The sequence below is a fragment of the Ciconia boyciana genome, chromosome 1 (genome assembly GCF_034638445.1).
Source record: "Ciconia boyciana chromosome 1, ASM3463844v1, whole genome shotgun sequence".
Lineage (NCBI taxonomy): Eukaryota > Metazoa > Chordata > Aves > Ciconiiformes > Ciconiidae > Ciconia > Ciconia boyciana.
Window position 1 is genome coordinate 191,436,352 of NC_132934.1, and position 25,141 is coordinate 191,461,492.

The 25,141-nt window shown below is 43.6% G+C and overlaps 1 protein-coding gene across 2 annotated transcripts in view; it reads left to right on the forward strand.

The window, feature by feature from the left end:
* Window positions 1-22,327, forward strand: part of LHFPL6 (LHFPL tetraspan subfamily member 6) — a 143,660-nt gene extending 121,333 nt beyond the window's left edge. For both annotated transcript variants that reach the window (XM_072850310.1, XM_072850309.1), the window contains 2 exons: window positions 8,277-8,375; window positions 21,255-22,327. In XM_072850310.1, the coding sequence (XP_072706411.1) occupies window positions 8,277-8,375; window positions 21,255-21,373 (218 nt within the window). In that variant the 3' untranslated portion in view covers window positions 21,374-22,327. The remainder of the gene's footprint in view (window positions 1-8,276; window positions 8,376-21,254) is intronic.
* Window positions 22,328-25,141: the final 2,814 nt, after the last annotated feature.

The following is a 25,141-nucleotide window of genomic DNA, read 5'->3' on the forward strand; positions in this document are numbered from 1 at the left end:
TCCCTCTTACGTCCTGCTATAGCAAAGTCTGTGGCAGAAACACCTTCACCTGGAGTGAAGCCCTGAACTGACTTGCTCTCTCCCATCCTGTGACCCTTGTGAGGAGGGATGGGAGGAAATTTGGCGCAGCATAAATGCCATCTGTCTGTGTGCCCTTGGAGACCCCTGCCTGCACACTCAGACAAGATACTCCCTTATTGCATTCATTCACAATGTAGGCAATTGTACCCTCTCTCAAACGATGCACCTTCAGTTCAGGCTCAATAAGGAACCAGTCAAATGCCCCATGTTCAGTGACTACTAACTCGACAGAGCACTGTTGCCCAAAGTGTTGATCTCATGTTTAAGCCTAATAAATGCCCAGGTGAGGTGCTTGCCTGGATTTCCTTGGAGACAGGTACTAACAGGAATGGAAGGGACCGATGTGATAATGTTTCTCTAATGGAAGAACAACAGAGAAACCAAAGGACAGAGCGATGATCAAGAGAAGTACTTCAAGAGAAGTAGTAGGAGTGTGACCTTAAGGAGGGGAAGCTTCTGGGCGAAGAGCTGGGAGCTGCCAGTATAAAGATATTGTCCGTCGCTAACTGAATTGAGGGTGGACTCCCGTGAGCATGGGAGCCAGGCTGCCTGCAGCCAGCACGGCCCTGCTCCCCCCACTCCCGTCTTTGCTCTGGCGGGTCCTGCTGCTTTGCCCAGGCTCTGGAGTTTGTTTGAACCTGCTCTGACCCACTTCTATCACTCTGCAGTTGCTGCTTGGTTGCAGCTCCTGGAGAGTTTCTTGAACAGGGACTTCAGAAGCTGTGTCTGCTGAAGTATTTCACATCACAGTTTTTAACCAATTCTTCTTTAACCCCATTGTTTGTTGGCTAAGGTACGTCTCAAAGCAGCAGACAATCTTCATGGGCCAGCTCAATTTTACTTTCATGCTGCAGGCTCACTTTTATAGCAAGTAAATGCTTTAAAACCATTACAGTGAGGAGAGTTTTTAAATCACAAGAACCGGAGAGTCGAAGTCCATGCTGCATCTAAAAATTGGGTTTGTTTTGCTTGTAGAGATTACTGTACCTTCAAGTGACAGATGGGAATGTGAAAACTTTCTATCATCCTTGAAGATTCAGATGGGCTAACAGAGAAAGAACGTGAAAGGAAAAATCATCATTAAAATGGTCTTGAAAGGGATGACTTCCAAATTATTGTCTGTCAGCTTCTCCAGATGGCCTGAATATCTGTCGGATGAGCAGTATTCATTAGAAGTACCTAGCAAAAAAAAAAGGCAAGGTTTCTTTTTGGTCAGGTCTGAAAATGAAAGGGGAAAAAGTAGAAGATGGGGGGAAAGAAAGGAGGAAGACATTTTGAAGAAGATTTTTCTCACTAAAAAGTGATGGTACAAAAGGCAGCATCCGGTTCCGGTTTTATTTTCTCCCTGCAGTACATACATCAAGCCTGACCCATTCCTTTTATTTTTCTAGGTGGAAATGCAAATTGGGTTTTCACAATGACACTGGGCTCCTTCCTGCTTCAGAGGCTTCCCAGGCCCCCTCGCTACAGCAGTGCAGCCCCCCTTTAACTGCTGGCCAAGGAGGCCCTTTATGGTGCCCGTGCAGTCCCTTTCACTGCATTCATAGGGTATAACTGTGACTGGAGCTGAGGATATGCAAAAAAGGAATACAATTTCCAGTGCACATGTAGAAGGCTCTTAAAAAGCCCATAATTAAGGAAAGCCACTATTGGTTTAATTCCCATTTGAAAATACATTTTCTAGCAGCAAGACTCTGAATCCAAAGCTAAATGCCTCATTTACTGCCATCACTACCTCTCTTTATTGATCAAACTGATGGTTTTCCCCATCGGATTTACCTGAATCATGTGCTTAGGTTTACCCTATGAGAGACAGAATGAAGGACACTGGGGAAGGTTTGGCTTTATTTAACAGGCTTTTGAGGATGCAATGATCAAATGGGCTGACAACAAAACAAGAATGAGCCATATAGCACTTAGGGGCATGCTGTGACCTCAACAAGTGAGAGGAAGAGCTGAGTCTGTAAAACAGGACTTGCTAGCTATGAACTGTCAGGACAGTTGCACACAGTTGATTTATGGTGTGATGTCCACATGGGTTACTTAAAGCACATCAGATCAAGCATTGGAACAGGCCGCCCAGGGAAGTGGTTGAGTCGCCACCCCTGGAGGTATTTAAAAGACGTTTGGATGAGGTGCTAGGGACATGGTATAGTGGTGGTCTTGGTAGTGTTAGGTTTACGGTTGGACGTGATGATCTTAAAGGTCTTTTCCAACCTATACGATTCTGTGATTCTGTGATTGTGTGATCTTTGGGTGGAGGCTCCCATTAGAGCCACAGCAGCAGTCTGAGGACCACCCACCCACAGGGATTTGCAAGCTTCTGTTTTTGTGCATTGACTTTTGCCAATTGATCTTGCTCTTCTTGAGTGCAGTCATTTTGCCCATGGCAAAATCTGGTTAATGTCTCTTGTTTTATTAATCCTTCTGTATTTATTGTTTGAGACTTGCCTATATCCAAGCTATTCTTGGAGATATTAATAGCGGTTAATATTTTACCTCTTGGAGTAAGTTGATCGCTGCATGCCACAAATCATGTCTTTATCTCTTCAAAGATGAAACCTAGACCTGTGCCAAGCCACTAATGTAATTACTGCCCCTTCCCTGCCACCCCCCTGCTCAGCAGCATCCACCATATGCAGAACCTGCTACATGCAATTATTTTCAATCACAAGCTCCACTCCAGACAGACAAGATCATCTTTCAAGTGCTAAGTGTTATTAAAATATGATCACGCATTATACCCACAGCAAGAGTGATGGGGAAGGCAGTCTGGAATGGACAAGGATTGCTCTGGGTAGTTTACTATTGAGGCATCCACCCTCTGACCCCCTGGTTTGTAGTTTTGCAACTTGTAGGTCTGGGCAGCTCCTCACTTAGCACATAGGCTGGTTTTAGCTTGCTTTTTGAAGGTATCCAGCTCTCCGCATGGACTATGCAAAGAGCCTAGTGGCTAAATGGGACCCTGTTATACACTGAAGCCAAGCACTTAATTCCAGCTTTGCGTTGCCGAAGCTGGCTGCATTGTCAGCCCTGCGGCTCTCTCCCATGTGCCTCGCTAGCACATCGAACCAGCCGCAGCACTTGCCATAGCAGTGTTTCATGGATCAGGGCAAGGAGCCTGTTTCATTCCCGAATGCAGAACTGCTCCAGAAGAGCTGGTCTCTGACAGTGCCAACACCTCCACTGGTGCATGGCACGTCATCCAAAACAGCAGCCAAGTGCCACCAGCGTCTCCGCTGTCAGCCGGCCCCATCCCACTGGCTGGCTCCCTCACACCTTGAAGCTGCAGCCCCTTTTGTGAAGGTGCTGTTTATGGACCTGCACATTTCCTTCCACTTTCTATTTCTTTTAATGACTGTAGTGGATAATGAAAGATGACAGATGATGGTAATTACAGCACGGTGGGTTGGTTTTTTTTTTTAATTTTCTTAAGAAATGTTACAGGCATCCTAAGCATTTTAAGCAGCTGTAAAGATGGGTGTGGCGTCCTGGGTAGCATAGCCGGCTACATACAATAACTATAGGGCAGGCCAGGATGTGACTCTTGAGCTAAACCAGTAACTGCTCTCTACTGAAACTGCACAATTAGCTTAAGGATTTCCGTTGGGTTTGCAGCCCTTGGATTTAACAGGTCTTTAAATGGAAGTTGCAGCTGTTCAGCAGAATCTACATTCTCTGTGATTAAACAAATTGGCTGGGAGCATGTATGAATTATTAGCGGTAATAGTATGCACTCTTTTTGCTTTTGCAGGCTCTGATCCACACATTTAGTTGCTTACAAACAGGGGTGGATTGATTAGAAGGAAAAGAAGGGGCTGAGGGGCTTTTGTCCAAGTCCTGTAAACACCATGGGCTTTGAGGCACACTCCACTCTTTTAGTGCATAAAATAAGGGAGCTGAAATGCCAGTTGCCAACTTCACTGCCCATGCAGACCAAGGCAGTATCAGCCCTATTGAAGTCATTGGAATCCTGCTGAAAGCAATGGGACATTACACACACACACTCATACATATATACATACCTCAGGGCATGAAGAAAAACTTGTGAAATTTTTTCTTACTTACTAGCAGGCTCTAACTCTTTGTGGAAGTCTTACACTGAAGGTAAATCCCTGAGTTTGGCCCACACCTTGCCTGCAAGAAGTACTGGGGAACAAAATTGCTTTGTCAATAGACCTCAATACACAACAGGCACACATGCACCACTAGAAGGGAAACGTGTGAAGGTGAATCAAAAACAGCTGAAAACCAATGATATCAAAAGAGATGTCAAAACAACAGCTTTAAGACTTGTGGCCAGTTGGTACCTGTGACAAATTTGGTATTTATAGGCATAAGCCTTTTTGCCAGATGGGAATGTAGACCTGTGCTCCTGGCAGCACCTTTGGTCTCTGGCAGGTTCTGTGTTCGCTAAATGAAGTGTGTGACCTTGCCCGTGGCTTTATACCTTGTCCTTTGCATGTAAACATGCTGCTGCTCATACTTTGGGGCCATGCGGCAGTGCTGGCGTTAGGCCGCCGTTTCCCATTTGATCTCATCATCACAGTCAGTGCAGGCTGCGAGCAGAAAAGAAGCTGCAGTGCTTGATGGCTTGTACTCCATAAATGAAACTCAGCACTGCTAAAGCCCATACCCAACTGGAGAGCCAGCTGTCACTGGGGTAGGGAGGTTTTCTGACATAGCACACTAGTTTGCCCTTAGTGGGTTTATTCGTTTCTGGGAGGCACAGCTAATGGTGAGGCTCAGTGGTGGGTGCTGCGAGCTGGTTATTAGGCAGCGTGGACTGGCTTTAAGGGCAAGCATCCACGTATGAGTGAGGCAGTTGCTCCTTTGGAGCAATTTAACATGACAGTATATTGGGTTGCTAATGAATTTTCGACTGTATGACCAGGATTTTTGTGTAAGGAAGGTCCTGATTCTACTCTCCCAGGATGTTCTCACCTGTCCCCCAATTCAATTTCTCTAGATTTACACAAGCTGATCAGAGAGCGGGACTAGACTTTATGTCTTTGCCAAAGCAAGCCTTGTTTGAAGGTGTTTACTCTGTAGATCATATAAGAATTTCATGATTTTGTGAAAGAAACAAGGAAATCTGGGATTATTTTTAATAGTAATTATTCTTATTCATCAATAATAATTGCAATTTAGACCAAAGGTTACAGGTTGAGGCTTAATCCAGGTCAAGGCACATTTGTGTGAGGTATTTTAAAAACCCAGAGTAAGTGACATAGCCTGACACCCAGAATTTATTTTTACTGAAACTGGGCTTTGGACTTACAGAGATGGACGTACAGAAATGGGAAAGAGAATGTGATAGGGGGATGAAGAGGGCTGGCTAAGGAAGGAAATAAGTTGCCAAGGCTTGTGGCCACTGTGTCCACTGTAGCATTGGAGGCAGAAAGAGTAAACAGGTACACGGTGTTTGGAAGAGAATGAGCTGTGTTTGGAGGGTGGCAGTGGAAAGTGCTGTGAGCAATATTCGTGGGAAAAAACCCAAACAACAACCTGTTACTGCAACAAAACCTAAAGGGAGCTGAAAACAAACAGCCCTCTGTGAATGCAATGGGCACTAGACACTCTTGCCACCTGAGGAGAGTATTGGCAAGTGCTGAGTAAGAGCTTGTTCTGGGTTTGGAGGGGCAGCATTGTGATGCTAATAGTCCTTTCACTTGCCTGCAGTGCTGCTGTTGTGTTCTCCTGGAAGAATTGGGCAGGAGGCTTTCCCAGGACCTATGTGTGAGGAAGGGCTGGCTGCCATTTCAGCTGGTCCAATGCAGGCGGCTGCAAGCCTGCCTTCCCTCCTACCCCCTGCACACATCTCCCTGCCCTTCACAATGGAGCCCTCTGAGCATTTGCGAGGTCTCCCAGACAGTCTGTTCAAGGACACAAGTTGATTGAAACCAGCCCAGCCATGGTGGTTCATTTTTGGCCAGAGAAGCTTCTGAGCTGTGGTCTGCCTGGGCTGGCACCAGGCGGGTCATGGGCATCCCAGCTGGATGACGGTCAGAACCACAGCAGGACTGGCCAAGGCTGCCATGGTCCACTGGTCTGTGGGGCTATCTCTGGCATCTGGGTGCTCTTCTTCCCTTCCCCAGCCATTCTCATCATCAGTGGTGATGTTCCTCCTTGTCTCATTGGGTCCTGCCCATTCCTAGCCATGCTGTCAGCGCTTCACAGTGCCCTTCTTGCTTTAACAATTCAAGTGACAACCAGTCTTTTTTTCAAAGAGTCTTAGGCTGTCTTTAACAAATGTAGACCCAGTTTTGGCCTAAGTTCTCTTGTCTGAGAAACATTCTTTCTAAGGATTTAATTAGAAGTGATTCTCATTTACATGGATTCTTACCAGCTGCCGTCCGGCTCTGCGGCCCTGGGGAAGAAAATCAGATGATACTCTGAAAGCCATTAGTGAGGACATTAGAAGCAACCACATCCAGGTCAGGCAAAGTTCTGAAAATACCTAGCATTCATGTGTCCTTAATTGCTTTTCTCCCTTTACAGCTGTTGGGTGAACGCACCATCTGGGAGGGGGCTGCCTCAGGGATTTATTTTCCATTATGTGATGTAGATATAGAGAGAGGAGCAGGCAGTGACTGCTCAACAAGGAAAGGAAGAAGTAGACTTGAGTAGCAAGAAGAAATTTGAACTTAGTGGAGGAAGATCTAAGGAGCTAATATTGGGCCCTAAACAGGGGAAGATGTGCTTGGAGGAGCAGCAAAGGAGTTGCTGACCTGCTTTGCTAACAGCTAAGATGCTAAGAGAAAGATGGGATACCACTTCTGGACATCCGTGCCTTGTTCAGGTGTGTCTTTGAGCAAGTCAAGAACATAATAAGGTGATTTCTGTGTCTTAGAGGAACGTCAGAAATATGAGCAGCTTAGATATCTTGAGGATGGAGACAGTAGAAATGCACAGCTAGCTCCAGGCCCTGGGTCAGAATGGCTCTCAGGACTCCTGTTAGTCTGCTGTGACCTCCACAGTGCCTCTGTCACCACACCCAGGGCTTGTTGCACTAGAGGCAGGACAGCAGAAGTGCTTTGCCAGGGAGCACCTTGGCCTTGTTGTCAAGAGAGGAAAAGTGAGGTGGTATGAGGTCAAGGGGCTTGCCCAAAGTCAGCCAGTGACTGACAGCCAGTAGGGTTTGAAACCTTGTCCCAGTCCTGTGCTCTACCTAACAGGTAAAAAGCAGCACTGCAAACCCACACTGCAAACTTTTTGAGGACTTGCTTGCCTTTACAGCCTGCAAAGTGTCAGGCACACCCAGCCCATTATCTACATAGTGATTTGTTTCCAGTCTTGCAAATAAGATCTGACACAAAGGAGGTAACATTTAAATGCTGTAGCATATATTGAAACATTCTCTCTAGGCTGTCCGTGTAAGAAGCTTTGCCAGCTACACCCGGTTTTTGGCAGCTGCTGCAGCGACAGCTGAGAATGCAATATGATAAAAATGCCACTTCTGCAAAATAATCATGGCCCATTGGGTGATTCCCAGCAAGATCTTGTGAAGGGAAAGACTTAGCCAAAACACATCTGTTTGGGGCAGCGTGAGGGCTGGAGAAAGCAAAGCATGTTATGAATGTTAAGCCAAGCATGATAATAAGTAAATGGCTCAAGAGCTCAGTTGTTTTAGCTGAAATGATTGGAGAAAACTTTGTGGAGTGTGTACCTGTGGTAAGAATTGATCAGGTGACATGAAACCATTCTTTCCTGGCTTTTGAAAGGGTGGAAAACAAAGGAAAATGACAACGGATTAGCACAACTGTCAGTTTACTTTTCCTGCTAGAACCTTGATAAACCGTGGTTGATTGTTGTTTTAATTAATCAGAAGCAATCAGCTTGTAAATGCTGTGATTAACACAGCTTCTATTTAACCCCGTGTTGGGTTTTCCAAACAGTATATGTAGCAGTTCTGCAGAGTAGAAGGGGAGTCTAAAAGCTCTCAGGTAGAAGCTCCAGAAGCTGAGGATGGCTTCTGGTGCTGAACTGCCAAGGCTGCCTCCAGCTGTAAAACAGCATAGCAGAATGCAGCAGTAGAAGTCCAAATGATTTTCTACTGTTTTTAGGAGAAGAAGAGATCTTTTTTCTCTGAGTTTCCCAAATGGCAGTTTGACATTTCGATTCCCAAGTGGCAGCCTGTGTTTAAGCTAATGGCAATTGCTTGTATAAACTTCTATTTTCTTTTCTCTCCATAGGTTTGTTGATCGGCTCTGGTTGTGCGCTCTATCCTCTTGGCTGGGACAGTGAAGAAGTCAGACAAACCTGTGGTAACCTTTCCAACCAGTTTGAATTGGGTGAGTCATCATCAGAGCATCTCAGCCACATTAGACTCTTCTCTGTGTTGTTCATAAAAGCAAATGAGGACATGAGCACAGGCTTGGAGAAGCAACCCAGTTGTGTGTGGTAGGGTATTCATATTCATTGTTCTGGGATGGTGCTAAGGCAGGGGATTTCAGATAGATTTGCTAGAAATATTTTCCAGAGGAACATTATAAAATAAAATGAAGGTATGTATGTATGTATGTATATATTTAAGATATCAGATTTAATAGTCTTGCAATACAGGAGCTAACGCTCCTGGAGATCTTGACAGGGTAGGCAGAGGCATCACAGCACAGCACAGCTGAGTGTAATTCACAATGAGTGCAATTAGCTGTCTTTGAAGTCTGGCATGTTTATGGCCTTCTAACCCAAGCTTAAAGAGTATGGTTTTGGTTACTCACATCCTTGGGAAGCTGGTAAATAACACTTGTTCCCTATGTCAGCCTTTCCCCAGACAAGCCACTGGTCTTAATGTGATGTCTGCACTGAGTGCGGAACGAGAGCCAGGGATGTGGCCAAGCCAGGCTCACACCCACGCGGTATGGGGTGAACCACCTCTAGAGAGCTCATCGGGCTGATAGAAAACAAGGGCCCAGCAGGGAGCTAAGGATTAAGCAATGTGGATAATCAGGATCTGATGTTTGAATGCATATCCAGATCCTTGTTCAGCTAGAAGGATCGATGCAGCTGGTGATACCCTACTCTATAAGTGCTCTTTGATCCTGTCACTTGAGGAACAGGGGGGTCTACAACCCTCCTGAAGCAGCAGGAGAGGCTGTGTGCCCTGACCCTCCACAGGCTCAGGAGCTCCCACTCCCAAGCACGGGCACATACAGCTCCCCATTTCCAGCCCCTGTGAGCTAAACGTTATTGTTAGTGTTAGAAACCCTTTCCAAAGCTGTGTGTGCAGGGCTTGTGGTAGCCTGGCGGTAATCCCAATGCAAAGAGCAGTGGATGAAAATGGTTTCCTAGGGTTAAACACAAACCTGCTGCATTATCTTTTAATTTTACACTGATATTTCTGTCAGGCTTCAGGAATAAGGAGTTTTGTTTCCATCTCAGAGATGTTTCTTGTGAAGATATGGAAATGAATTGAGGTTGAAAGGTAAAAGAATACTGCTCTGGGAGAGATGCTCCAGGTCACCCTCCCTTACACCATTCCTGCGGTGTTTTGGACTGCATTTGATCTGGCATGGGACCAGAAATTCATATTACCAATATCAGCACCCATCTCTACCACTGCCACTGGTGTTTTTATCAGCAGCCGCTAATGGTGTTGCACAGGGGATGTGTAACATGCTTTAGAACTTCTGAACTCTAATATCCTTCTGTGCTATTGATACCCTCACTGGTGCACACTTGATTCCTGCTCTTTCACACCAAGCATGTGAGCAGCTCTGCTCTGTGATTCCTGCTTGTGTCTCCTGACAGCCTGCTTGTTCCCAGGCTTCAGTCATTGCTCTCCCCAGAGTGCAGAAAAGTGTTACCTTTCCATGTTATTTCTCTGCAGACCCCCAAGAATGTGGGTGTCATGCCAGTCTCAGCTCCTTGAAGACAGCACTTAGGCAGTTACAAGCTGTGACCTTAAACACAGTCATGCCCGCAATCAGAGCAGAGTCTCTGAGACCACCTTTGCCATCTCAGTCTTGACTCATGAGTCAGATATTTGCATAAATTTAATCATTTACCATTAAAGTCAGTGAAGAAACCCATGTGAAAGATTTCAGCTGGCAGCTTTCCTTCCAGGTACACATAAGGACCATGAGATACATTACATTAACTCATGTACTCTTACTGTATTTTCTGGACCCGGAGCATGCAGGGCATGTGTTATGCATGCCTAGACTTGATGGGAGTGCTGGTCTCACCGATCTGCTGCAATCATATGTTAACACATTAATTAACAGATTGTAATGACAGATGAAATTTGCTGTAGTGATTTCCACCAGGCAGCTCTGCCACTAAACATCTCTTTTCCCCATACATTGGCAGTGAATTTATTCATTGGCCAGGATTATTTTTACTTAATGTCAGTGCTTGGTTGATGCTGTGTTAGCAAAGTCATCTGTAAAGAAGAGGTACAGTCCGAGGGCCATTTAATAACCACACTGCTCATCGTCTTTCATAAATACCTCTTGGTTGGTGATAACCCAAATGCTCTAGTCTTTTCTGAATCATTAGAGACTGGCTTACTCATTATAGCCTACAGGCCAAAAATGATGTTTCAAAGACTTAAATTTGTCTTGAGACTTAGTGAGATTAAGTAATTATTGCTTTCATTTGAATATTTAATTTGATTAAGCCTCAATGATATGCTTTCTATTCCTGAGTCTGTGAAATGAGTTGTCTCAAGAACCACATATATACACACTGTATTCAAAATCCGCCCTGAGAAAAGCTGAGCTGCTGCGAGCAATGCACTGGTTTGCTGATGGGAGAAATGGTGGTGGTGGGAGTGCTGGTCCTGCACCTCCTGCTGCTGTGGGCGCGAACGAGGATGACACTGAGAGCCTAATTCAGCGTATGTGGTTGCTCTCAAAGGAGAGGGTGTTCAAAGGGATGCTGATCAGCAGACAGCGTTCAGCCTCCTCTTTGAGCATGGCAGAGCAACTGTTGCAGCTTGGGCCGCAGGGAACATGTACGTGCAGTTAGGAAAGGAGGGTCAAAGCACACCAGGTTTCAGCACAGAGCCAGCAAAATTGGAGGTTCAGTGGTGAGTGAGATTCATTCTGGACTTGCAAAAGGCGAGGTGAAACAGTGGTTGAGGTTTGAGGTAGAAAAGATAATCCAGGAGCTGCAATCTACATTATAGGAGGATGGGAAAGACAAGAGGCATGTGCAGAGGAGGGACTGCAAGAACTCGCTTGAGAAGCAGCTGAACTGTGCACCGTGAAATGTAATGTTAACCAGAAATACTCCAGAATTAGCAATTAAATGAAAATTTTTGCTTTACCAAAACAAGACAAACCCCCACCCCCTGTAACATACTTGTAACTAGATAGAATAAATAAATAGCAATGCTAAGAACCCATAAAAAAGCCTAATCCTTAGTGGGTGTGCTAGATAAGAAGTGCTTCTTCATGTCTTCAGGCACTCTGAAAAAGCATTAGACTAATAGGCACTCCAAATAGTGCTGAGATAGCCCATATTGTGAAGAGGGGACTCCCTCCGCCACTGCCAAACACACACATTTCTGTGTACATTCCAAAGCAATATTTTAAAAGGCTGCAGGAAAAATAACCATGCCTTTAATTTACGTATAAGTGGATTTGGGTATTCTTTTCTAGAAAACCTGAGCTGACATTGTGAAATGCCCAGCAGTTTGCTGCTCTCTTTAAAATTGGATATTTATTTGTTTTTTATTAAGTGAACTATGTCCAAAGGGTTTACTTAAACATTTATGTATTTAATTGGGCTAATTTTTTTCAATCAAATGAAAGTGTTTGTACAACTTCATCTCTACAAAGAGGAGTCATTCTTCAACTGAAGATACCCTGCCAAGGACAACCCCATTTGTTGATTAAATTGCATTCAATAGATGAGCTGTTTTGCTAATGAGGATGGGGACTAACCTCCATAAATAGACAGACAGAGAGACTGGTGCATCTGTAGAGCAGCCTGTTGTCTGGTCTTCTCTAGCAATCTGGTTTTGCCATCATGAAAAAAAGCACAGTGATAGATTAGGGCTTTGAGAAATGACCTCTGGCAAATCTTGTTGGGGGGTTAAGGCCATGACAGGTCTCTGCCATGTTCCTCTGCTTGTGGTTCCCAGCTCCCTGCCAGTCAGCAGGATCTGTATGGAGGTCTTGGGGCCCCACTCTGTATTGTGGAATCCCATCTCAGATTACAGATGGAGCAGAGTTCCCACCAGAACATCAGACTATGAACTGGAGCAGTCTTCTGCTGCTGTTTTTAGGGTGGTAACTCCTAGAAGTAGGGCAATATAAGTAAATGGGGGCAAGGGAAAAGAGGTGCTTATGTTTTAAACTAGCACAGTTGTTTGCCCAGTGACCAAGTCAAAGTCCTTACTCTAATTAGCATTTGGCCCAGGCTAATGCCTGAGGTGGAGACTGGAGTTATAAACTAGCAGTGCTCAAAGGGACTGCCTTTCATTTTTACTAAATGTGTGAGGATGGATCAAAATCATCTTAATCTCTTGCCAATGCACAATCTGTTATTGTTATGCTGCATTATTTGTACCCTGGGGTTGCCTGTGGGCCCATTCAGGACAGCACGGACGTGGCATAGCAGTACAGAGCTGCTGACTGAAGGGTGTGAAAGTGAGTCAGATCTACACAATCCTGTGGTCTGCAAAAGGAATTAGCAGGCAATTTCCCAAAAGCAAGCATCTTTATAGCATATCATATAGCACATATTCAGTTTTGCTGAGCTAGAGGCACTAATACTATTTTGTTCTCATTTCTAAATGTATCACACAAGAATAACAGTTGAAAAATGAGGGTTTTAGCAGGAGATTCATTAAAGTGAGGGATCCTGCATTAAGGTGAGAGTATGCATTAAAGTGAAGACTGCATCAGACATTTGCAAAAACTTCCACGTTTTGCAAAACTTAAACTGTGTGAAGAAATCTTCTGAACTTTCATGTCTTTTTTTAAAGAGCAATGTGAGTGTATATGTGTGACATTAGTATTGGTTTTGAATGTCTAAAATCAATATGAGACTTCATTTTAGGCCATTGATTTCCCTAGATGTGCATGCAGAGACTGCTCAGTTGTTGCATGCTCATTTCTGTTGTGATGGATGTGGAGGCAGCTAAATCAGAAGGTCCTGGAGAGGACAGGGCATGCTCAGTTTAACTCATAAAATCGAGCCTCACTTGGCATCTGGTGAAACAGCACTACAAGACCAATACCTAAGACCTCAAACAGCAAAATGGTTGTCTAGAGTAAGATTCATTTCTCTAAATGTAGATGATTCATGCCATTGTAGGTGCCCTACGAAATTTCATCTGGCCTCCAGCTGCCACTTCCCTGCCACCAGATGTATGAAATGATATTATGTACTTACCTTATTAACCTGAAAGAATGAAGACACTGAATTTAAGATAAACTTCAATTTTTAAGTTGAACTACTTGGAAAAAAATTTTGTGTTCCTTTGAGGAAATACAGTGTGTTTGGGCAGTCAGGACTCAGCCTGGATGATCAATGCTCCAGAATTTTTTATGGCCTACCCCTTTTTGTGAGAGATTACTTTTTGTGTCATACATTTCCTACCTAGGACCTACATTTTTATTCTGCTGGGTGATCATTTGTGCTAAGAAGCGTCCTACAAACATAGCTCGGTGTTTGCTGTATGTAACTACCTTCAGGGCTCATCTTTGAGTTTCATGATGCTTTTCTTTGCTATTAAAGGCAGTGAAAGTCATAGGTCTGGCATGGCTCAGGTGTGGCCATCGGCATGCTGTGCCCTACCTACCCACCTGGCAGCTGCTGCCACAGCCTGCCTGAAATGCATTCTGTGCTTGTTTGAGTTCATGTCATCCTTATGAGGCTGGGAAGAGCCTCCCGCCCTGTTTCTTCTGCAAGTCCTCCTAGATCCTCTCCGGTTGTTTCATGTTCTCTGGCTGTCACACTCCATCACTACCTGCCACGCACAGAGACATCCTAGGTCTGGGGGCCCAGCTGCAGCAGCAACCAAAGCACATGGCTCCAAACGCACACCTTTGCTTGACCTCTGTGGTGGTCCATCCATCCGTGAACCACTGTGAAATGGCTTTCCTGGCCGAAGTGGCTGTCTGGAGAGCAACTTAAAAGGCTGGCTCCCATCCTGAACTAAACAAGCAGATGAATTGCCCTCAAAAGCTCTCAGAAACTTCTCTTTTGAGGGATATTTCTTTCCAAAGATCATTATTATTAAGGTTCCCCTTTGCCACGTTTAGAGGGCCTGAAATATCTTAAAGAGAACTATTGACTTGATAATTACTTTTGCTGTAGAAATATTAGAGTAAATGATCTTTAAAACACTTTAAAAGCAAACAGTGCAGTTAATAAAACAACAACATAATAACCCCACAGAAAGCAGTGAATATAAAAAAAGCTTTGTCAACTAGTTAATTGGCCTTAGGTGGCATCATTTCAGCATCTGGCTGAGTGTTGACATACAGTGCCAGAACGATCAAGAAAAGGATTTAGAGGGTAGGACAATTTATTAGAATCCTATTAAAGGCAATGGCTTCAAAGCTGTATTTTTCTATGAGCAATCTATCTGACAAAGCCAGTTTTTTTGCTCACAGATCCTCTGCAAACGGCTCAGAGATTTTACCAGTTCATTTTTTTGACTGGGGCTGAGCACAATCTTTATGAGCGTGCCTGAGCTGCAGCTGCTGAGTTCTTAGATAAATGAATGAGTCAGCCTACGTGCTAGTAAAGAAAGTGTTTCATCAAGAAACATTTCCTCTTTAGTGCTACCTGGATAACTTCCATTCTTAAATCTCTGTAAGCCTTTGGTGACTATATCAAGATCCACATATATTCTGTCTAACATAAAACACTTACCTTTGTTGCCAGAGTTAGACCATGGTCATGCAAGCACCCTCTGCAGTCAATGGAGATAAGCAGTGGCATCCAGAAAGGGATTTAGACCACCTGGGAGCAAGTACCTGGTGCTCTTTGTTACTTGAAAATGGCAGCTAAACTGGTTGGTTGGAATCCCTTCATAGTTAAAGGGAGAAAAATAGGTGCTACTAGAGCAGGGTTCACCTGCTGTACGTTAGATGTCTACCTTAAGACAAAATGTAACACACTTTTGTAAGTGACTTTTTCTCCTTGTTGTCTCCATGGGAGTCTGGGGGACTAGTCCAGTACAGATCTCTGCACTGTGGATGTCCAAAGAGAGGTGAAATTAATTTCACTTCCTGCAATAGGTGAGCTTTCTGCTGACTTCTTTGAGGAGGCTGGGAGAGCTCCTCATTAGCAGGACATAAACTATTTGCTCTTGGGAATTTGAGCATTGTAATTGACACAAGGTATTGGTTTCTCTTTCATTGTTCCATGATAAATGCACGCCTACAGCAAATTTGAGGTTTGATTAAACAAAATTATGTGATCCTCCAAAGAAAGGAGGATTTGGTCATATGAGTGAGTGTCTCTATACAGCAGAACTGAAGAATTTCAAGTTGGCACTTCTTTTTCCATTTGTTTACACTTCTGAACTTTATGAGATTTTATGCATTTAATTACAGACCAAAATGCCCATACAATTTCTTTGACCAATTATAAGTAACTAAAATAGCTTGATCTGTGCATGCATAATAAATCATATATTTTTTTAAAAAGAGAAATGCATTGAGAAAGTCGTATCCATGCAACAGACAAAGAAACCAGCTTCACTAAATTAATTATTTTGTATCAAGCTATTTGTTTGGCTGCAGTTTTACCTTATACAGTGTTCTTTCTTTGTTTCACATAACTACTTTAATCCTTTCTGGATGCATTCCAAGTTTTAACTTCTTTTCCTGCTTTTGTAGCTGATTTCACATGATGGTTTTTCATTGTAACTGTGTAAAGAAAAAAAATCTTCAGCTATTTAATTTGTCTTGGCTTTGTTTCAAAATAATTGTGCCTTCTTATTAATTAGCTGATTATCTTTTACATTCATTTGTGGCTTTCATATCTCCAAATCCCTGTATATTCCTTAACATCACACTCCTTACTTTTTTCTCTGATTACTTTTCCAACACCTTGATTAATTACATGAACTCACATTCCCTGTAGTACTGGACTTTCATGTGAAGCTGTTAATTAGAGTTCCCGCACAACTTCTTGCAAGTAGGAATTGTAGTTTCTGTTTTTGAAGGTATATAATTTGTATTCTTCAGCCCAGCTAATTCTGAAACCTTTTTTAGTTCCTCTTGGAAAATAGGCTGTACTTAAGGTTAAATGATTAGAGTTTGCCAAATACTCCAGGTTGCAATTCCAGGATAGTCTTAACATTAACAGCAAAGAAGGTACAAATATTTAAGATACTAAGTCTTGCAATTAACAGGTTTGCATCCACTTTCATATTCTGGATATTTTTTTCATAAGTGTCAATTATTGGTTATTTTAGATGAAAATCATATGTTATTTCCAGGACCTTGATAAGTATATGTGATAATGATTTATAAGACATCATGAGTAGAAATCCTGGTAAAATTCTGTTTCGGCAACTAGATCCTGGCACAGCTCCACAGTAGATCAAGTATCCACAGATTTTGTGTTGCCAAATTTCACTCACTCCCAAATTTGTCTTAATCTTTATTTGCCTTATATATTGAAGAGGAAGGGGGAAGCTAGGGGACACATATCATGGCCTTGAAGATCACGTTAGAAATCAGGAAAAGGCATGGAAGTTTTTTTTAATAAATCCATCCATCACTGCAAAACTACCCTTCCACATTCCTTGATTTCTTTCGATTTAGCAAATGTTGTCTTATGTTCTATGGGACTCTTGCTGCTGAATCTTCTTTTGATAGTGTCCTCACTCACCTTGCTTTTGTCCTTCATCCTCGGGGACTGCATTTCTTTCCATTTCTTTCAATCCTTTTACAAAAGAGAGGAGTGTAATGTTTCCACTCTTTCCATCTTTTATTTGCTTGGAAAATGGCCATCCAGCCCTATAGCTGCAAGGTCTGTTATTCTATGATTTCAGAGCTCATCCTGACACTCTCTTGCTGCCAATCCCAGTAAAACAAATGTGAAAACAAAGTTCTTAATGGCTGGCTACAAATTTATGTGAGCCAACTTGGACAGTCCTGCTTCACTGAGCAACCAAGAGCTCCAATTATTTATGCTCTCCTTTACCAAAAAAAAAAAAAAGGATCCAGAACTAACAAAACGCTGAAGCCACAGCTTCTCCCTCCATACTGACCTGTCAGGTAAAGACTGATTTGTTAAAAGCAACATCAGTTCTGTGCAGAGAAGGCAGCTGCTGTGATGCATGCCATCTCTATCAACTAGAAGAGTACTTCAGCTGCTGGGGAATTTACTTTGGCATGAAACCAGATCCAGCCCGTCTTATGAGCAAGAACATGTACACATTCCTGCACACATCTCCATGCCCCCAATGGACTGGCATACTTCTACCTGTATGTGTGTATTCCTGTGCATCCTTGAGAAAAACAACAGCTTTTGTGTCTCTGCGTGTGTGTGAAAATTGACATGGTTTCACTAATTGTTTTAATTCTATCAAGTAATTAGGTGGTCTTGCTCTTTGTTTTAGAGTTTTGACATTTAAAAAAATGGGAAACTTCAATGCAACATTTCTAATGTTTAATATGATGATGGCCTCCATGAAGGCAACTGATCTATTTGATGGTTGAATTTAAGCCCCAGTTCTGCAAAGCCCTTAACCGTTTGCTTACCTCTGAACACGACTAGTCCCACTGATGTCAGGGCAATAAGATTTGAACATGAGAAAGGGTCCTTCTATGGTGCCCATTATTATAATACAAAAATATAAAGCTAGAAAGCAAAGTCTTTCTTCTCTAACATAAAACATTTCTATAGGTGTATTTCTTTTCATTTGGTGTTACATTTAATTACTTGTCAACCCTGCTTTTTATAAAGCTTTATGTTCCTTTTAAAATGAGTGTTTAATAACAAAGTGAAGCAGAAGTAATTTTACAATTTAAACTGCAAATAAATGACCCAATTGTTGACAACCAACAATCTTTCTTTAGGATGCAATGGATTAAAATAGCTCATACATGTAGTAAAATGAGAACACCAGAGCAGAAACATTAACTTAAAAAAATTTTTTCTCCTTGGGCAATATAGGATTATATTGCTACAGGGGTAGCGTTGTTTCATTTTGACACGTGGCTATGCGGTGTGGGCAATCATTCATTTCAACGGGTACCTTTGAGATGGATTCTCTCTGGCCTTATAGCTATACTTAGCTATGGACTGAGGACTTACCTATACTTACAATGAAAAGTATAGCTAAGTCCTATACCCTCAGACACCTTCCCTGCTGCAGACTCTTCTTCAGCACAATAGCTTGAAATGCTGTTCTGCTCAGCATCATCCAAGTACAGATCAAGCTATTTTATCCCAGGCCTCCCATTGCTCCTGACACAGGCTGGAAATAATGGCCAGGTTTATTGCTGTGTTATTATTGCTCTAAGGTCAGGCTCCTGGCTCTTTCATCCGTTCTCCTGCACTCTCTCATTCTTTCATTTGTTCATCTTGACCCAGCTCACACTTGTGAACTACATTGCGTTTGTTAGATCAAGAGGCTGCCTGCCATGCCTCAGAGCATTAAGCAGGGCAGTGGTCCTTAGGGTAAATGGAGCATGGTATGGAGAAATAAACGTTATTCTCTTCAGCCAAGACTGAATGTTCATGTTGTATCTGTTGAGCACATCTCTGACACTGGTTTAATAGTTATTTCTTCTTAATATGTATCAGGTACACTCTCTGCCTCTCCCACTGCCAAGGCACAAAAGTTGAAGTCACACCATGCAAAAGTTCAAATTTACTTCATTCTATCCCCCTTAGGTCACAGCTTTGGGCAGTGCTACCAGGTGAATCTTTAAACTCTTTTTAAAGTAGCATTTTGACATTTATTTTCTCTACCTCGAAGCATCATGATGAGAAATATTTACTTTTTTCAAGCTGCAACTACAGTTGTCTAGTAGTTTTAGGAATACTTAGCAATTTAAAAAGACCTATCAGATGGAGTCCATCTTATCACAAGAAATGCTTTAGCACACCCCACCCTGGTATAAACGTGATCATTTTCAAAGTAATCCAATGGATTTAGACATCTGGTGTATGCTTAAGTCTGGTTTTGAAATTCCCAGCAGAAGCTATAGACAGTGTGTGTACAGAACAGAAGCAATAGATGGTCCAGAGACAGGTCTCTGTGCAAGATGTGTCCAGGGACTGCTGTACATTTGGGCAAGGATCAGCATCAGTGACATTACCAGGTGGTTGGCGGCTCTCCATGGTTTCTGATGGTCTTCTCTTTAGGAAGTCAGACTCTCTGTGTGGTATTCTGTAAGGAAGCCAAGAATGGTGTTGATCTACAGAGCATAACCAGACTACAAAGCCAAGTAAATCTCTCTGTCTGGTCCAGCACATTAAGGAGAGAGGCTAATGAGCTCAAGCCAAGGCCACAGCTCCTCAAGTCCTCTGGTCACGTCAGGATCTTTGTTTCACTGGGCATGTTTTTAAATAAAAGGTTTTCAGGGTTATGAAGAAAAAATGAAACAAGTATTTATGCTTTCTGCTGTGGCGTCAACCTGAGATCTTCAGAGTGGCCAAGAGCATAAGTGTTGCCTCCCTCTAACATCTCCTTAAAAAGCTGGCCTGACAATATCCTGCAGACAGTTGATGGACGTGCTGTCTGCCTTAAGGCATGCTAATGCTTTGGATATGTTGAGATGTACAGACATCTTGGGTGTCTTGTGCCTAAGGCAGGATTAGCTGAGTTGATAATTGCCTGAACCGGAAGCCTGGCCCTCAAGGATGCCATTGGGACAGAGTATGGACATGCCACCTGTTTCAGCTCTGTTTTTCTAGATGGAAACTCTGTTGTTACCTTCTGTTCTCTGGAGGGGAGAACAGTTTCTGCTGCTTTTTCCAGAGAGTGGGAAGGAAGTGTTGTATTGCTGCTTGTGCCTTACCAAGAACACTTACTGCTCAAAGCAGGGCAATATCACCCAAGATGGCGACACAGGGAGAACCTCAGTTGTAATGAGTCCCAGACACTCAAAAAAAATGACCCAGATGATGCAGCCCAAGTGAAAATTACTTTTGAGATGGGCTGAAATCCCGAGGGGTAACAGCAGCCATCTCCTTGCTTTCAGAGATCTCTGTGAGGAGGCTTCCTCCCTGCTGCAGCTGCTGTCTTCCTGATCTCCTCTCCTGCTGCAGGCACAGTGGTGCCTAGAAGGGGAGCAATCACTTTATGGTCCACCATGGGATTCCCCAACACCATTCGCTGGTGATGAGTTTGGCTGTAGAAAGATACTGTGGCCATTAAAAGTATTCAAGGCCGTATCGTGACACTATTAAACACATTAGACAAAAGATCAGTGATGTTTTAAGCAATGAGTTGTGACCAGGGGTGGGGATAGGGAAATTTCTCTATTTTTGTATTAATGGACTCCATTCCCACAGCAGCCCCCATGCAGGTGGACCCCCGACACCATGATCCTTTGCCACTGGGAGCCTCCTGGTCAGGATTGATGCCTGTGAGAGGGGAACATGAACGGATTCCCTGCAGCCATGTCCTGGGTTATAGTCACCCAGCAGCTTGCAGCCAGGCCCAGTTTTGAGCCCTGTCACTGAGATGGCAGAGGTGGACCCACCCAGCTCTTTCTGAAGGGAGCAGGCCCTGGCCCATGTTATGTGCAAACCCTCAAAATCTCAGTCAAAAATAATCAAAATGTCCTCAGACGCTGCCTGGAGGAGGAGAAAAAACAGAAGTGTGGGAAAAACCCTCTTCCAACTGCAGCCGCTGTGGAGAGCAGTACCACAGGCACTCCCTGGGCCGGGCGGGCAGAGGGAGGGACGCCTGCCCCATGGCTGTGTGCCTGTGGTGCCAGCAGCCTCTGCTTTGGCTCTCACATGGCGTTTACCCCTGTGTGGAAAACAGCAACTGGCCAAGCATGTGAGCTCGGAGGCCTGTCTGCTGAACCACTACAGAAAATTAGGGGGAGTCATTTAAACAGCTTGGCTTCTCTAGTTACTTGAATTACACCCCACGTTCCCTGTCCGAGGTGGACGTACAAGTGGGCAGAAACCTAGACAAGTGTTTTTTCCTGGGTGGGCTGAAAGGAGGGTGGTGGCGGTGCTTCCTCCCCTGGCTAATGCTGTGCCGTGTCGCTCTGTTTCCCTTGCAGGGACCTGCCACATCGGCTGGGCCTACTACTGCACGGGCGGGGGCGCAGCGGCAGCCATGTTGGTGTGCACCTGGCTGGCCTGCTTCTCGGGCAAGAAGCAGAAGCAGTACCCCTACTGAGCCGGCCCCGGGGCGCGGGCGCTGCCAGACGCCCGAGGGGCTTGCCAACGTCTTCTGGATAATGACGATGAACACGAAATTTTTAAGTGCTTTCTCTCTGGAGCGGGCGTGGTGGGACAGCGAGTGGCCCCAGGGAGGGCAGGGAGGTGAATGGCGGCACAAAGCCACCCGGCTGGGCTGGACAGGTACAGGCTTTCTCACCCAAGCCTGCCCGTGGTCTGCTCCACAAAAAATATAAGCAAGGAAAACTCCACTTTGGGAAATGGTGAAATTCTGCGTGCACTGATTAATTGAGAGGTTGATGAGGGCACAGCGGTGCTGGGGGGCTGGGGTCGCGCCTGGCAGCCCCTCGGCACAGCCCTCCTGAAAGCACACACGCACGCACAGATGTTGACCATGGCACAAAATGAGTAGAGAGGAAACTTCTTTTGGTGCGATTCTTCTTTCTTTTCCTTTTTTTTTACTTCTCTCTGGTGGTTTAAAATTCAGTGTTGCAACACTTTTTAATCTATACATTAAACTTAATAAAAGGACCAATAAGCCACTTTATCAGTATTTTGTATATTCTCTACACATTTTTCTTCCCCAAACATTTAGCCACTGCTTATTCAGCCCTATATAACTTTTATTAAGCCTCTGTGTTTTCAGCATTATTACAAAAATGCAACATAATTACTTGGCATATGTAGCCTTTCCCTATAGTACTTTTATGAAGTGCAGTAAATGGACGTTTTTCTGTCCATTGGCAATTCCACTCACGGTACTGTAGAGCTCTGTTGGTTACGTACGACTAACAGGAAATTTCTTCCAGACATAGATTTCTGTTGCTGTTATGTTTAGCTCATTGATGTCGTATTGTGCTGTACCATGTTTATTATTTCAATATTCATTTTTGTAAAAAATATATATATAATATGTGCTATTTTATGTTTGTATTTGAAAAATCTCTGTAAATAAATTTTTCCTTGATCAATATTTGCAATGCCTGGTCGTGTCACTAGATGAAAAAGTTCCTTTCCCAGATCCCCATTGGAAAAATCCTCAGAAATAATCATGACTTTTGTAACCATGCTGTATCCTTTTTCCCTGTAAAACACATACATTTAGGGTTTGGTTACATTGCCTGAGGATAGACATCTATTGCCACTGGAGGCATTCGAGCATATCCCACATTTTTGCCTGATGCTGTCAGGTGTTCTGCAGGATTTCAGGGAGACCTTCCCCATTCTGGCCTGGCTGCTGCGGACTCAGCGTCTCACACAGCGCTGCATAGCCCTGTTTAGGCGACTGAAACGAGCCCTTACTTTCTTAATAGCATCGACACTGATCAGATGCCTACCAGGCAGTGTACCCTGCACAAGGCACTGCACTGTACACACAAAACTCAGAAACAATCTTTTATTTTCTTTAAGAAAAACAATGTGAACTTAGAGCATGGGAACTTGTAAGGGGTTTTCAATCATGACATTGACTGATGTTATTCCCTTTCAAATTTGTTTTTCTGCTCTTGTTTTCCCAACATGATATTTCTGTCATGTATTTCTAAGTTATCGTCTATGTTCTAGCTGTGGTTCTACTGGTTAATAACATTTGTAGCTGTTATAACTCTGAAATCATGCAGTTGCTTTGTACATTATGCGGGGCAGCTTTTTGGAGGTACGTAGAAATTGCAATGTCAGTTTATGGTGATCAATCCTGATATTGCTGAACTGATTGATAAAATTAAATTTCATTACAGGCTAAGCACTATTTATTCCCTTTATGGTGCTGTGCAGTGAAAACAAAATTGCACCTTATGCCTCCCAGATTAGCCCATAATAGCCCTATGACATCCAAGTGCACTTCTGCTGAGAAGCAAACCAACCATGCCATGGGGGCTTGCCTCCCTGCATGCTCTTTCAGTGACACCAGCAGCAGCGGGACATGGAGCTCTTCTCTCCTGCTTCCAGGTTTCAGGGCTCGTCCCTTGTCGTGAGCGCTCAGGACCATACCCAAATCTGCTGCGGGAGGTCAGTGGCGTTCCATGTACCCTCACAGTAAATATGAATATGTCTGTTAGGGTTGTGGACTGCTGCTTTCCTAAAACTGAAGGAGATATAAACACAACTTTGGCTGTGGTTCCCCTGGCTGCAGTAAGATCTTTGGTAGGTATCTCAATAGAAAAATGCTGCCTTTGTACAGTATGCTACTGTGGAAACAGGCCTTTCCTTCCACTGAAACTGCGGTTTGCTACACAAAATTTCAGTGACTTGGCTATAAAAATATAAGTATTACTATTCTAAATTTGACCTTCTCTAGATTATATCCTGGCCCATGCATCATGGAGAACATTTTGACTTTTTTTAGGTCTTCCTGGGCTGAGATTTGGGGTTGATTTATCATGACAAACTGGAACTATGCAATTACTTCATGAAGAAATTAGGTTTGTGTTACAATACAATACAATTATAGCATGACTGACTTTCTCTGAATTTGTATACAATCTCCTTTTTTTAATTTGGAATTGAATAAAATGCCAGTTTTTAATAATCAAGCCAATGATATATGCTGCACCTGCTTTGTAGCTGTTTATCATATAGCCTTCAGCTGCTGTGATATGAATAAACCAATCACAGCTTAATTAGGTATGTCCATATTTGTGCATTTTGGTTCTGATATCCATTTTGCACTAGAATATAAATACCATTTAGTATCATGGTTATCAAGCCTCACAGCTACAAACTCTAATAACTTCGAACCAGGCAAAAGATTGCTTTCAATTTCACAGTACGAAGTGTCAATGAAATATTTACAATATTTACTATGTTTAATTTTCCATTTATTTATTCTTGAAGATGAGGAGCTTGGCCTTGCATTTGTCAAACCAAAAGACGTAAGCTTGCACAAGCTCCTAGGTCACCGAATTCTGTCCCTGCCATTGCTGGCAATTGTATCACATAATCCTGTTAATGAATTTATCAACCTCTATTTTAAAACTATTTAAGCAGTTTTCCCCCTACAACTACATTGGGAAATTTATTCCAAAATCTCACTCTCTGGGTGATTAGACGCTTCCTAAGTCCAGATCACCCTGTATTCTGGAGCTCTCTGGCAACACAGATGTCAGAAGTCCCAGTCCGCTTCCAAAAAATACTCTGTGAGCAGTGTCATCCATCACTCCTAACTAATACAGGAGCTACATAGAACCAAATCATATGGTCACAGGCTACTGTTCATTATCAGAAGCTATCTTAGGACCACAGGATAATTCAGGTGGGAAGGGACCTCAGGAGGTCTGTAGTCTAGCTTCCTGCCCAAGGCAGGGTTAGTCATGAGGTCACAACAGGTTGCTCAGGGTATCTCATCTGGCCTTGAAAACCTCCAAAGATGGAGATGCACAACATCTCTGCAGAGCCTGTGCCACTGCCTGACTGTCCTCGTGGGGAAACAGCTTTCCTTATAGCTGATCTCTTGTTTGAACTAATGACCACTGTCTCTCATCCTCCCACCAGGAATCACTGAGAAGAGCTGCTCATCTCCATCTTCTGCCACCTCCCCATAGGTACTGGGTGACTGCTATTGGGTTATCGTTCCCCCCTACAGCCATCTTCTCACCAGGCTGAATAAGCCCCCATCCTTGGCCTTCCTGCACAGGACAAGTGCTCCAGCCCCCCCAACCAACTTAGTGACTTCTACTGGACCAGCTGCCATTTGTTAATGCCTTTCTTAGACCAGGGGGGCCAAAACTGGATGTGGTATCCACATGTGGCCTAACAAGTACTGATTAGA